At 34.8% G+C, this 12,246-nt stretch overlaps 1 protein-coding gene across 1 annotated transcript in view; it reads left to right on the top strand.

Annotated features, from left to right (window-relative positions):
- Positions 1 to 12,246, top strand: part of LOC148951931 (uncharacterized) — a 35,466-nt gene that overhangs the window by 3,806 nt on the left and 19,414 nt on the right. Inside the window, exon 2 of the mRNA XM_089089412.1 lies at positions 10,535 to 10,639. Coding sequence (XP_088945538.1) covers positions 10,535 to 10,639 — 105 coding nt within the window. The remainder of the gene's footprint in view (positions 1 to 10,534; positions 10,640 to 12,246) is intronic.

Here is a 12,246-nt window from a genome sequence, read left to right as displayed (position 1 = left end):
CCCTTTGCAGATATTGCCTATCTAAAAATTTGAGCCCCTGATAGAGATGATGTTCTTAAAATGACAACATTGAACCTTTCCATAGATTTCGGTATGTAGTAGAAATGTAGAAACTGTAATTCGTTTAGTTTAGCAGGGTTCGCTCACTGAAATATCGGAGGTGCCACTCAAAGGTATCATTTCGAAGATTCTGTGTAAAATCTTCCAGTTACATTCCCCATTTTAGGTATCAGCTTTGCAATATTGACCGATGATGCTCAAAATGCGACTAGATGTTTACTTTTCTACTTCAAACGGCAATATGCACTATTCAATTCTCTTATTAACTTAAAAATGTTTTTTCCCAAAAGAGTTTTTCAAAGAAAAGTAAAGAGTTATATCAAAATCTACAACGAGCAGAAGCAAAGTCGTATGGTAATTCAAACTTAAAACGAAATGAAATTACTCCGAAAGCTTAGATGAAAACCGAAAAAAAACGAAATTAAAATGAATAATCACATCAAACGTAAAGATAAAAAATCAGTGGCATCAACGGGGGTGGGTAAGGGGGACATTAGCCCCCCCCCCATGATTTTAAACATATTTTTTCTTGTATTTTCGTTGAAACATATCTTTTTGGTATTTTCATTAAAAGATGTCCCTCCTCTAGATTTTGAAAACTAGATTTTCTCTCCCCCCCCCCCAGTATTTTTGTCTGTTGGAACTACTCTAACAGATATTGTTATAGGTCAATAGATGAATCCTTAAACAATCAGAAATTGAAATAAATAATCAAGTAAAACCTAAAACAAACAGAATGACAACAAATAAGAGCATAGCTAACCCCTCCTAGACCCTTTGAAGACCAGAGCATAACTTACACCTTACTGAAAATGATTTTCATTTCGTCCAGTGTGTTTCTTATTTATTTTCTGCGGATTTTTTTTAAACTTAATTAATGTTTATTTTTTAAATGGCATACTTTTCGTATGTATTAATAGTAGTAATGCTGAATAATAAGTTTAATTAATATTAGCTAAAATAAATTAATAGGAAAAACATAGCAGCACTTCTGACAAGACTATTTGTGCTAGAAGCGGTTGTTGTTGGATTTCTGTCCATAAGAATAGTCCAGGACTGTTATAAGAATAGTCCTGGTCAGAGTAGTCGTGGTAGGAGCGGCCGTATTGGAATTAATCTGGGTTTGACGGGTTGTAGTAGGAAGATGCATGACAGGCGCACTAGTGCTGGGAATAGCCCCGGCAGGAATAGCTGTCGAAAGGAAAGCTGTAAGAGTAATCCTAGTGGGAATAGTAATGGTAGAAATAGTAGCAGTGGGGATATCCGTTAAGTCAGAAGTCGAGTTGAAAGTAAACGCGGTATAATTTTTTGCGGTAGAAACTGTCGTTAAAGGAGCAGTCTTAGTAAGAATAGGCACTTAGCAGTAGTCGTGGTAGGAATTGTAGTAGTAGCATATAAATTCAAACCTTGAATCGAACACAACACTGTGAAATATGTACGTACAGTGTTGGACTTTTGAACTTCTATATCGTAATATTTGTCTTGTAGCCAATAAACCTATAAATCCTTGGATGGGGACTTTGGTGGGAATCGGGAGCCGTTTGTCAAGTATATAGGAAAGAAGGAAGTCTTGAAAGCAATGGAGGCCAGTAGGAAGAAGAAGAAGAACAATCAAACGAAAATTTCGCCTGTATACAACAATAGAAAATAGGAAAAGTAGGAAAAAAATTTAAAAATATATAAAATGGGAATAACAAAGCTATAATAAATATGATTTTTATAAATAATAAAAAAAATAACAAACATACATTGCTATGCCATGGATTATGCAGTATGCTAATGAAACAATAAAAGGAAAAATACACGCGTGCAAGTATCAAATCGTTGATGAATTCTTTTAAAGTGATACTCGGATAAAGGAGGTGGGGTGACTACAACATAGATCTTGAGGTCCATCCTAAGAATTCGGACAGATTGATCTAAAAGAAGTCTCCATTGTTTTTTTGAGAGAAAAAAGGTTTTTTTGAGTGTGGGGGGGGGGTTTAAACTGGAGCTATGATTTCTATACAACAAGGCATCATCAGCGTTTTAAAAGGGAAATGTTTTAAACCAAAAAATTGCAAAGAATCTAGAATAAAGAGAGAATAAAAAGAAAAAAAAATCAACTAAAATATGCAATTACTACTCTACCCAATACCACGGAAGTGAAATATAAGCAATCAATGAACTACTTGTCGCAACAATACAGAAACAACTGACAATAAGATAATAATAAAAGAAAAGAATCTAATTACTCTGTTGAGAAATAATCCTTTTATTTGTATTTGGCTTTTAGTTTAAACTACATTTTAATTTTCAGAATAAGTTCATAATTAATTTGAAATGCCCCTGGATTTGGCTCATTACCAAATGCATTACCGAAATAATTGTTCATTCTAGGAGATTTATGAACCACTGCTTCTTCTTTGGAATATTTTAAGAAGGTTCGCAGATTTATCAGAATTACTTTTTTTTTTTTTAATAGAGACAAAATAGAATTGAGACGAGACATTCGTCAAATAAAGATGAAACATTTTTTGTGTGATCTTCTTCTCCTTTTTCTTCCTACGAGCCGTGGCACCGTCGCTTTAACCATTTAATTCTTTGTTTATTTCATGGTAAGTCAGTTCGATGTTCGATGTTTCATAAGAATTAATTTAAGAAAATAAATTTTTCCGAGGGAAGTAAAGAGCTAAGTTGAAATTTAAAACGAAAAAAAATTATTACTTCACAGCCTATCTAGCATATATCAATAAAACTAGTGTAAATAAACCAACTGGTGATATTTCCCTATGTTTGTAGAGTTATAGAAAACTAGCGCTTTACTGAAAACACAAAAGCCGAGCATAAAAAACAAAAATGTTGATTTAGGAGTCAGAAGTGAGTACATAGCCTCAAAAAAGCAAACTAATCTATAATGCTTTTCGAAGTCTCAGAGGAGCTATGGTACCAGTAACTTTCAGTATACAATTAAAATTATCTTATAAACTTAGGCATAAAAATAATAAACTCATAGTCATTACAATTAAAATTTTGGCTCATTTTTGGTCTTATGGAGCTCTTTACTTTTCTTTGAAAAACTTATTTTGTGGAAAATGTTTTTTAATTAGTTTCTGTTCGTTATATATTGACACGATCTTTTCAGGGAAAAAGAAAATAATAGTTTAAATCTTTTCGGTTTTTAAGACTTTATAGTTTGGTCTGCTATTTGTATGGTGGAGAAAAATTTCAGCAATTTTTAACAACATACACCCTTCTAAAAATCTGGACGAAATAGTAGTGTTTAATTTAGTTTCATACCTCCTCTAGTTGACCTGAAATAGAAAACTTGACACCATTCGCAAACAAAATCTGTTTACTTTCTTTGATAGCTTGGATACACTTACGCTATTTTGATTTGGTTAAATTTTAAGAGCAGAAGTAGCCCCGACAGTTTGAAAATAATACCCTCAGTCGTTTTTGGGAGACTGCTGAGATGCCTTATTGGGAATTAGCATTAACACAGTGCATTTTGATTTAATCTTAAGGCAACATTTAGTTTTTGAAGATAATGGGCAAATGGGAGGGTGGGCGTGCGAGGGGGATTAATTACCCTCCAATCACTTTCAACTATTAAAAAGGGCACTAACCCTTTCTATTTTCAATCGAATGAGCCCTTTTCGAAGTTTCTACAACTCCTTCGATACGAAGTGCCCTTGTCAAAACAAAAATTAAAAAAAATAATACATTGCTCTTTACTATAAAAACGTCAAACCTTCCAATCACTTTCGACTATTAATTCACTTTCCAATCGAATGAGCCCTTTTTGAGTTTCTACGTCAACACTTTCTATAAACACCTTATATGCCCCTGGGCAAAAATTACAACCCTTGCCCTGAGGGCAGTGAGGGGGCTGTCATCCTCAAAGACCTAATTTCAAGAACTTTCAACTACTTTGACCAAAATAGCTATCTCAAAGCTTTGATTGGATGTGTTTGGGGACATGATGGGCATGAGAAGGGCGTTAGTTGCTTGCCAATCACTTTAAACTATTAAAAAAGGCAATAGCCCTTTCACTTTACAATCGAATGAGCTCGTTTGAAGTTTCTACGACAACGCTTTCTATAAGAACATTATATGCTCCCAGGGCATAACTTACAACCCTTGCCCTGAGGGTTGTGGGGGGGGGTTCATACTTAAAGACCTAATTTCCAGAACTATAAACTACGTTGAACCAAATTGCTATCTCAAAATTTAGTTGCCCTTCAATCACTTTCGACTATTAAAAGGGCACTAGCCCTTTCAATTTTCAATTGAATGCACCCTTTTTGATGTTTTTACAACATTGCTTTCTATGAAAGCCTTACATGCTCCCAGGGCATAACTTACAACCCTTGTCCTGAGGATTGTGGGAGATGGGTTGTCCTCCTTAAAGACCAAATTTCCAAAACTTTCAACTACGTTGAATAAAGTGGCTATCTAAAAATTTTGATTGGATATGCGGGGGAAAAGGTGGGCGTGAGAGGGGGGTTAGTTGCCCTCAAATCACTTTTGATTATTAAAGAGGGCAATAGCCCTTTGAATTTCCAATCGAATGAGCCCTTTTTCAAGTTTCCACGACAAACATTTCAATAAAAACCTTTTCCCAGGGCATAACTTATAACCCTTGCCCTGAAGACTGTAGGGGGAGTGTCCTGCTCAAAGGTATAATGTCCTAAACTTTAAACTGTGTGGAACAAAATGGCTATCTAAAAATTTTGATTGGATATGTAGGGGAGCTGGTTGCCCTCAAATCACTCTCGACTCTTAAAAAGGGCACTAGACCTTTGAATTTCCAATCAAATGAGCCCTTTTTCAAGTTTCTACGACAAAAATTTCAAAAAAAACTTATATGCCCCCAGGGCATAACTTATAATCCTTGTCCTGAAGGCTGTGGGACGAGTGTCCTGCTCAAAGGTATAAGTTCCTGAACTTGAACTGCGCGGAACAAAATGGCTATCTCAAAATTTTGATTGGATATGTTTGAGGAAATGATGAGCGTGGAATGGGTGTTAGTTGCCTTCCAATTGCTTTGGACTATTAAAAAGGGCACTAGCCATTTCAATTTATAATCGAATGAGCCCTTTTCGAATTTTCTACGACAAAGCGTTCTATAAAAAATTTATATGCCCCCAGGGCATAACTTACAACCCTTGTCCTGAGGGCTGTGATGGGGTTGTCATCTTCAAAGACCTAATTTACAGAACTTAAAACTACGTTGAATAAAATGGCTATCTCAAAATTTTGATTGGAGGTGTTAGGGGAAAAGGTGGGCGAGAGAGGGGGGTTAGTTGCCCTCCAATCACTTTCGACTGTTACAAAGGGCACTAGCCATTTGAATTTGCAATTGAATGAGCCTTTTTTGAAGATTCTACGACAACGCCATCTATAAAACCTTATATGCTCCCAGGGCATAACTTAGAACCCTTGCCCTGAGGGTTGTGGGGGATGGGTTGTCATCCTTAAAGACCAAATTTCCGAAACTTTCAACTACGTTGAATAAAGTGGCTATCTAAAAATTTTGATTGGATGTGTGGGGGGAAAGGTGGGCGTGAGAGGGGGGTTAGTTGCCCTCCAATCACTTTCGACTTTTAAAAAGTGCACTAGCCCTTTGAATTTCCAATCGAATGAGCCTTTTTTGAAGTTTCTAAGACAACGCCTTCTATAAAACCTTATATGCTCCAAGGGCATAACTTAAAACCCTTGCCCCGAGGGTTGTGGGGGAGTGTCCTCCTCAAAAACATATTTCCTATCTGGAAATCAACTACGCTGAACAAAATGGTTATCATAATTTTAATTCGATGTGTTTTGGGGAATGATGGGCGTGGGGGGGGGGGGGGCTAGTTCCCCTCCAATCCCTTTCGACTATTAAAAAGGGCAATATCCACTCTAATTTCTAATCGAATGAGCCCTTTTCGAAGTTTTTACGACAACTACTTCGATACGAACTGCCCCGGTATGGAGGAAAAAAAAATAATAAAATAAATAATACATTGTGGCAACATCGTTCTTTACTTAGGCAGCGCTATTGCGCTGCATGTGATAAAATTCCTTCACTTTGAACTTGTCTACAAAATAATCATGAAATGTCTTTTTGAATTTGAATAACTTACAAATTGAATTTACTTTCGAATGAGCTATTAGACATCTCTCTATGATACTCTGGCCATCCCTCTAGCCCTGCTAGAAAAAAAAAAGAAAAAAAGGAGACTGATCAGTGCTACCGATGCCAAAAAGCGATTTTCTTTGTTGTTCAAGGAGGGGGACTGTAATTTCCCTGTATTAGGTTTTGGACCATGCTCATTCCAATGGTGCACTTTTCATTTTGATCTGACGCCATTTTCGAGGCGTTTCAGTTTTTTTTGGAATGACCGTAAATTTCTTTTCGCAATAAACTTTTACTTTTAAGACAAACAGAAATAATGGTCACCATTCCTAAATCAGTGTCAGATGAAATTTTTTCTCTAGGTAACTTTTTTCTAAACGCGATTTTTAACTTTTAGCTACTTTGGGCTGTGGCTCGCTCTTTACTAGGTTGCAGCTACCGCTACAATCATGATATAGGCAATATATACTTTCTGTTGCCTTGCATTGTATTTCTAGTATATTATACGACTTTAAACCCCTACTTAGACAATAAGCTCAGAATTGCTTTGATATAATACAACATGTGGTTATAATTGAAAGCCTTTGTGGAACAAGTAGAACATAAGATGCGTTTTGTCTTTTGCCTCTGATGCAACGATTTAAATTTAATTAACATCTTCAAAAGCCCCAAAAGCTCTAGAAATTTAATGGAAATCAAATACTCTTTGCGACATACAGTATATACTTGCTTTACTTTGCGGTTAACCTTAAAATTGTAATATCAGCATCTGGTTTATCAAACAGTTCGTGGTAACGAGCAATAAGTTAGGAGTGACTCGGCCAAATGGTAACCAAAACTTAAAAAAAAGGAATTTGATAACAATTAATGCCTCAAAAGAATTGGCTTTTTATGCTGATTCAAAATATATAAAGTTCACTAAGTTTAATGCTACTCACCAAAAGCTACCAGCTTGAGAAAATTTGCCTGATTTTCGAAAAGGGGGAAAAATATGGAATTCGTATTTTTTTTTTTTCTTGAAGAAAGATCGTAGATACAGGTTTATTATTTTTTTTCTTATTTTTCCAGGAATGATCATATAGAACCAACAGTCCTAGAATATAAAAACTAGCTCATTTCAACAAAAATTAAAAGTTCTAGTGCCCTTTTTGAGTGATTAAAAAGATTGTGCCAGAAATAGATGTCTAATTGCTCTTGATTCCCGGTAATATTTTTAGTCTATGTCTTTATTATTGGTACTGGAGGGGAGAGTAATGGTAACCCTCTAATTGCAACAATCTTTTTCTATGCAGCAGAAAATGTTATTTTTACAACCTTACTGGCATAGAAGTGAAAAAGGGGAGGCATGGCATCATAAGCTTCGCCAGAGAATTTCTCAGGGGAGGGATCTGTGATCTACCACGAGGTTTTTTTTTAGCGATTTAAAATGGTAACATTTCTCTTTTCCTATCTATACAGTATTTTAATGTATTTAAACATTTTTACACAATGTATTTGAACATCTGAGAGCCCTATTATAGAGGTTGCGATGGCTTCAGCCACATTGAAGATCAAAAGTCACGCATAATATGCATCCATATGAATTCCCAATAATACCCCTCTCCGTCCACCCAAACTTCAGTAGTAAATCATTATATTAAAAACTTATTATACAAAATGTTTGTTCATCAATTTTTTTAGTAAATAATTCAGATTTTGTACAAAATTTTAACAATTTTGATATACGAGAGATTCCCAAACTATTTTCTCATAGACTGTTTTCAAAATTTTACTGGTTCCGGTGGACCCCTGCAGCTAAGTTTCTATCATATTCCCAGAACTCAACAAAAATGTAAAGATTAAATATAACTATGGAAAATTTTGATGCGGCTGAATTCCAACCCCAAATTAAGAGTTTTCGAAAGAAGTGATGATTGATTAGTTAATGAATTAATTGACGGTGCCGTGATTGGATGTCAAAAAAGAAAAGTTGGCCAGTCAAAAAAGGGATTCCATCCAACTTTACTTTTTCTACATCTACTCGTAGCGCAAGAAATCTCAGCCAGGGTATTTCTGCCTGTTGTTAAAACATTATATATCATTTTTATAAAGTTCTTCAGCTCTTCATTAGTACTAAGACCCTCTTGTAGTATTACCAAATCCACTTCCGTTTCACAAAACGGATTTATGATCCATGGTGGTATTTCCATCGTCAGAATATCTTCAAATCTGATTTTAAAGTCATCATGCAGGGCAATTAAATGTTGAACGTATGTCTGAATATCCTTATCATGGCATCCTACCTGTGGCAAGTTTGAAAACTGGGAATATTCGCGTTGACTAATATTTTATTTAATAAATTTCAGTTTTCGAGGAAAAGCTCAAATTACACCCTTTATTTCTTAATTGAGGCTGCCCCCTTGCAATTGCAAATTGATACCATTAAACTTTTTGAAAAAAAATGTAAATACGCGATGTTTACTTTTAAATTGAGCAGGTTTTCTTTTAAATCTAGATCTTTACTTTCCAGAACTCTACAACTGATTCAAAAATTGAGTAAAATCTATTTAAGTGGACATTTTTGGACAACCAGCGTACTTAAGTATGTAAGGGCGATCGTTGGAAGTCTTAATGATTTGCATCGTGTAATTGAGTAAATAAACGCATATTCAACGCATTGCCTTATTTTTCTGACTGCATTGATCACAATTTGGAGTGATTGGTGCAATATATCACTCAGTCGATACTACCTGTTTTTGGACGATGACATAGGGAATTACGGTTACCGTTTTTACGAGTAACAATCGCTGAGCTTGTTAAAATATTATCAGCCCACATTGACAGGTGAAGTCAAGCCAACGTTTTAGTTATTCACTAACAAAAATGGATACATTTTCGCAGACCCTGTTTACAAAATTAGGAACCCCCATTTTTGATCACACCAACGTAGACCCCTATCGAGTCTTGGACCTGGACCACTTTGGGAATCACTGATCTATATAATTTAAAAGCAAAAAAAACGGAGGTTTATGGGGCTGATAGCCCACATTATATTTTGTTTAGGCATGGACATGATTTGAAAAACGATCAGAAATTAAGTATAAAAAAACAAGTTAAAATAACAAAAACAACACAAAAGCAAGTTGTTTCAACTGAAAGTTAGGAGCAACATAAAAACAAAATACAAACATGAGTTATTCTGTACATGGGCTTTACCCTCCTTAATCCCCCGCTCTTTGCACGGAAGATTGGCTTTTTATCCCAATTCTTTAAGGACGTCTGCTGAAATACAAGTACCTCTCCAAGACGACCTCTTCAGTACTACAAACCAAAGATATCTCAGGGTGGGCGAAAGCAGTTTATCATCCCTCATCACCGCTCAGGCGTTGTTTTCTGTCGGCTCCGTCTCCTAATAAAGGGAAAGTACCAATATTACATATCATGAGGGAGGTGGCCCTTGCCAATCTGCACCGCAATAACTTTATCGACATATTGTATTTAAAATTTTAGGAAACTATGACTAATTTTAGGTTTTATTGTTTTAGGACGCTCGTATTGCTCATGACTAATTGCACAATCACTTCAAATTCCCTTCATCGCTAATTTCTAATCAAAAAGTTCATAAATTCTTTGAAACAACTGTGTTGGAAAATGGGAGCTATTTGTGACACATATAGGCTACATATTTTGTTTTGTTACAGGGGACTCATATTACAATGTTTGCCTTGCATTTGTAACTAGTTATTGAAAGAAAAACCTTAAATACTAGCTTTGTTGTGAGCCAATTACCATTTGTGAATTTTAATGATTACAGTTGATCATTTTGAAAAATTCCCTATTTAACCCATGAACGATCATAAGTCAAAAGAGGAATATATCTTAATATGAACGTAATCGTGGGTGAGTTAAGAAGCTTAGCTCCAAGGACCACATATTGCCGAATAAAACCATTTAATTATGTAGAATAAAGCCTTGCTTGATTCTGATTCAGCAAGGTGTGGCGTCTCCACTTTTCTAGCAAAATGCATCTTTTAGGTCTCCCTTTTGAAACTCGATATATGTGCAAAGGTTTTTCCAGTCTAGAGTGAAAAGGCGAATTGGCGAGCACAGTTTTTCTGTGCTAGGGTATGCGGTTTTTCGAATAGCTTGCCTGCATCGACTATAACTTTCAACAATGTCCAAGTATTCAGGACTCAAAAAAAAAGAAAAAGAAAAAAAGAGCAAGAATACAGTGTCTGATGTATTTTTAACTTTCGGTGTTGTGTTTTTATTTTGGTATTTTAGTGTTTGCTTAAATAACGCGCTTTTGTAAGAAGCGTCACTTTGCGTTTCAGTGATCATGATAATAGAATTTCTTGTTTGCTGTAAAATAACCGGCTATTTTTCTTCTAGATACTATTATGGATTGCATTTTACTTGGAAGGGTGTCTTTGCCAACAGTTCTCTGTTCGACAGCCTCAAACAATCCAAAGGTTTGCCCCTGCACAAAATGGACAAGTAAGGAATTTCCGATTTGATATAAGAGAGCATGCTTTTAAAAGAGTTGTCAGTTTAGTACAGAGGTCTCAGATTGAAGTATTTCAGTTCACGAGTTTCTTTAATCATAAACAGAGCTTCAACAATGTATCTGAGTCTTCAGAAGTTGATTTGAGCAAGTGTCTCTTGACCACTACAATTTGGCAAATTTTCCGAATCTTTGTACAATTTTCTTTTATACCGTCTGGTAGTTTCGTGTTGGTTTTAGTGCTTTTATTAAAGCAATTAATTCGGTTGAAAGTAAAAAAGAAAATGTGTTCTACCTTTTTAGTTAAATAGTTAAGTTTGTTTATTAATAAAATGTTTATTAATGAAATATAACCATATATATACATATAATATATACATATATATATACATATAATATATATATATATATATATATATATATATATATATATATATATATATATATATATATATATATATATATATATATATATATATATATAATATATATATAAACATGAAAAACAACTTCTTTCATCTAAATCTTCTGGCCTTTCCATCAACTTCCAAAAACATGTTGTCCTAGGGGCGTGTCAGGAATAAACATTTCCTTAAGACTGATTATAAGCACATTCTAACTCCTTAGGAAGTTACTAAATTAATAACCTGTTTAAACGTAAGAGGTTCTCGCATTATCCAGGGAAGTACTAAATGTCAGTACTATACCCCCCTTGAGGCTCCACAAGTGTTGATTGCAATTTAATACCCGTAAGACAGACGAAATATTGATATTAAACATTTGTATGTAAGAATGAAATTTGGAAATGATATTGGAAAAGTTATAGCTCTTGTTAGAAAAGGTTGAAATGCCAGGTGAAGTTGCTGACAAGCTCAAGGTGTGGCAGGCTGAGGTGATAATTGACAATTCTTGATCAAAGAAACTAAAACTTGAATTGACCTCTAGACGAAACTACCACCTCGATCGATACCTCCGAGAACCAGTAACAAGTGCACTAGTGCTTTTCAAAGGTGACCCTTACTCACAGAAGGGATTTGTTTGTTTTTTAAACCGAGATCCTGGTCACCACACCTTTAGAAGAAACCAAAATCGAACTCTCTTAATAAAGGCATCCTTCCACCTTAAAAGTTATTAAATAAAAAAAACAAGTTTTTTAAACTGAAAGTAAGGAGCGACATTAAAACTTAAAACGATCAGAAATTATTCCGTATATGAAAGGGCTGTCCCCTCCTCAACGCCTTGCTCTTTACGAAATAGTTTTTATTGTTTTTAAAAGTAGTGTTGTGAGAAATAGTCAAACTTTAGCTTAAAGAGCGAGGCATTGAGGAGGGGACAGCCCCTTTCATATACGAACTAGCTTCTGTTCGTTTTAAGTTATAATATCGCTCCTTATTTTCAGTTTAAAAAACTTGTTTTTTTTAATTTAATTTCTGATCGTTTTTTAGTTAATGCAGCTTTTATTTTGGCTAACCGTCATTGAATAAGTAAACAAAATTTGCATAAAAATTTTACTTTTCTTTTGCTAAATGGATGTCTTTACAAATTAACTTACATAACTAACTTCTATATTCGTATATCTATCTTCTGGCAAAAAATACAA

This window comes from Artemia sp. Qi Xiang Cuo, chromosome 5 (genome assembly GCF_049724085.1).
Source record: "Artemia sp. Qi Xiang Cuo chromosome 5, ASM4972408v1, whole genome shotgun sequence".
NCBI classification, from domain to species: Eukaryota; Metazoa; Arthropoda; class Branchiopoda; order Anostraca; family Artemiidae; genus Artemia; species Artemia sp. Qi Xiang Cuo.
The sequence above is the reverse complement of the archived record's forward strand: the minus strand, read 5'-3'. Positions and strand labels throughout refer to the sequence as shown.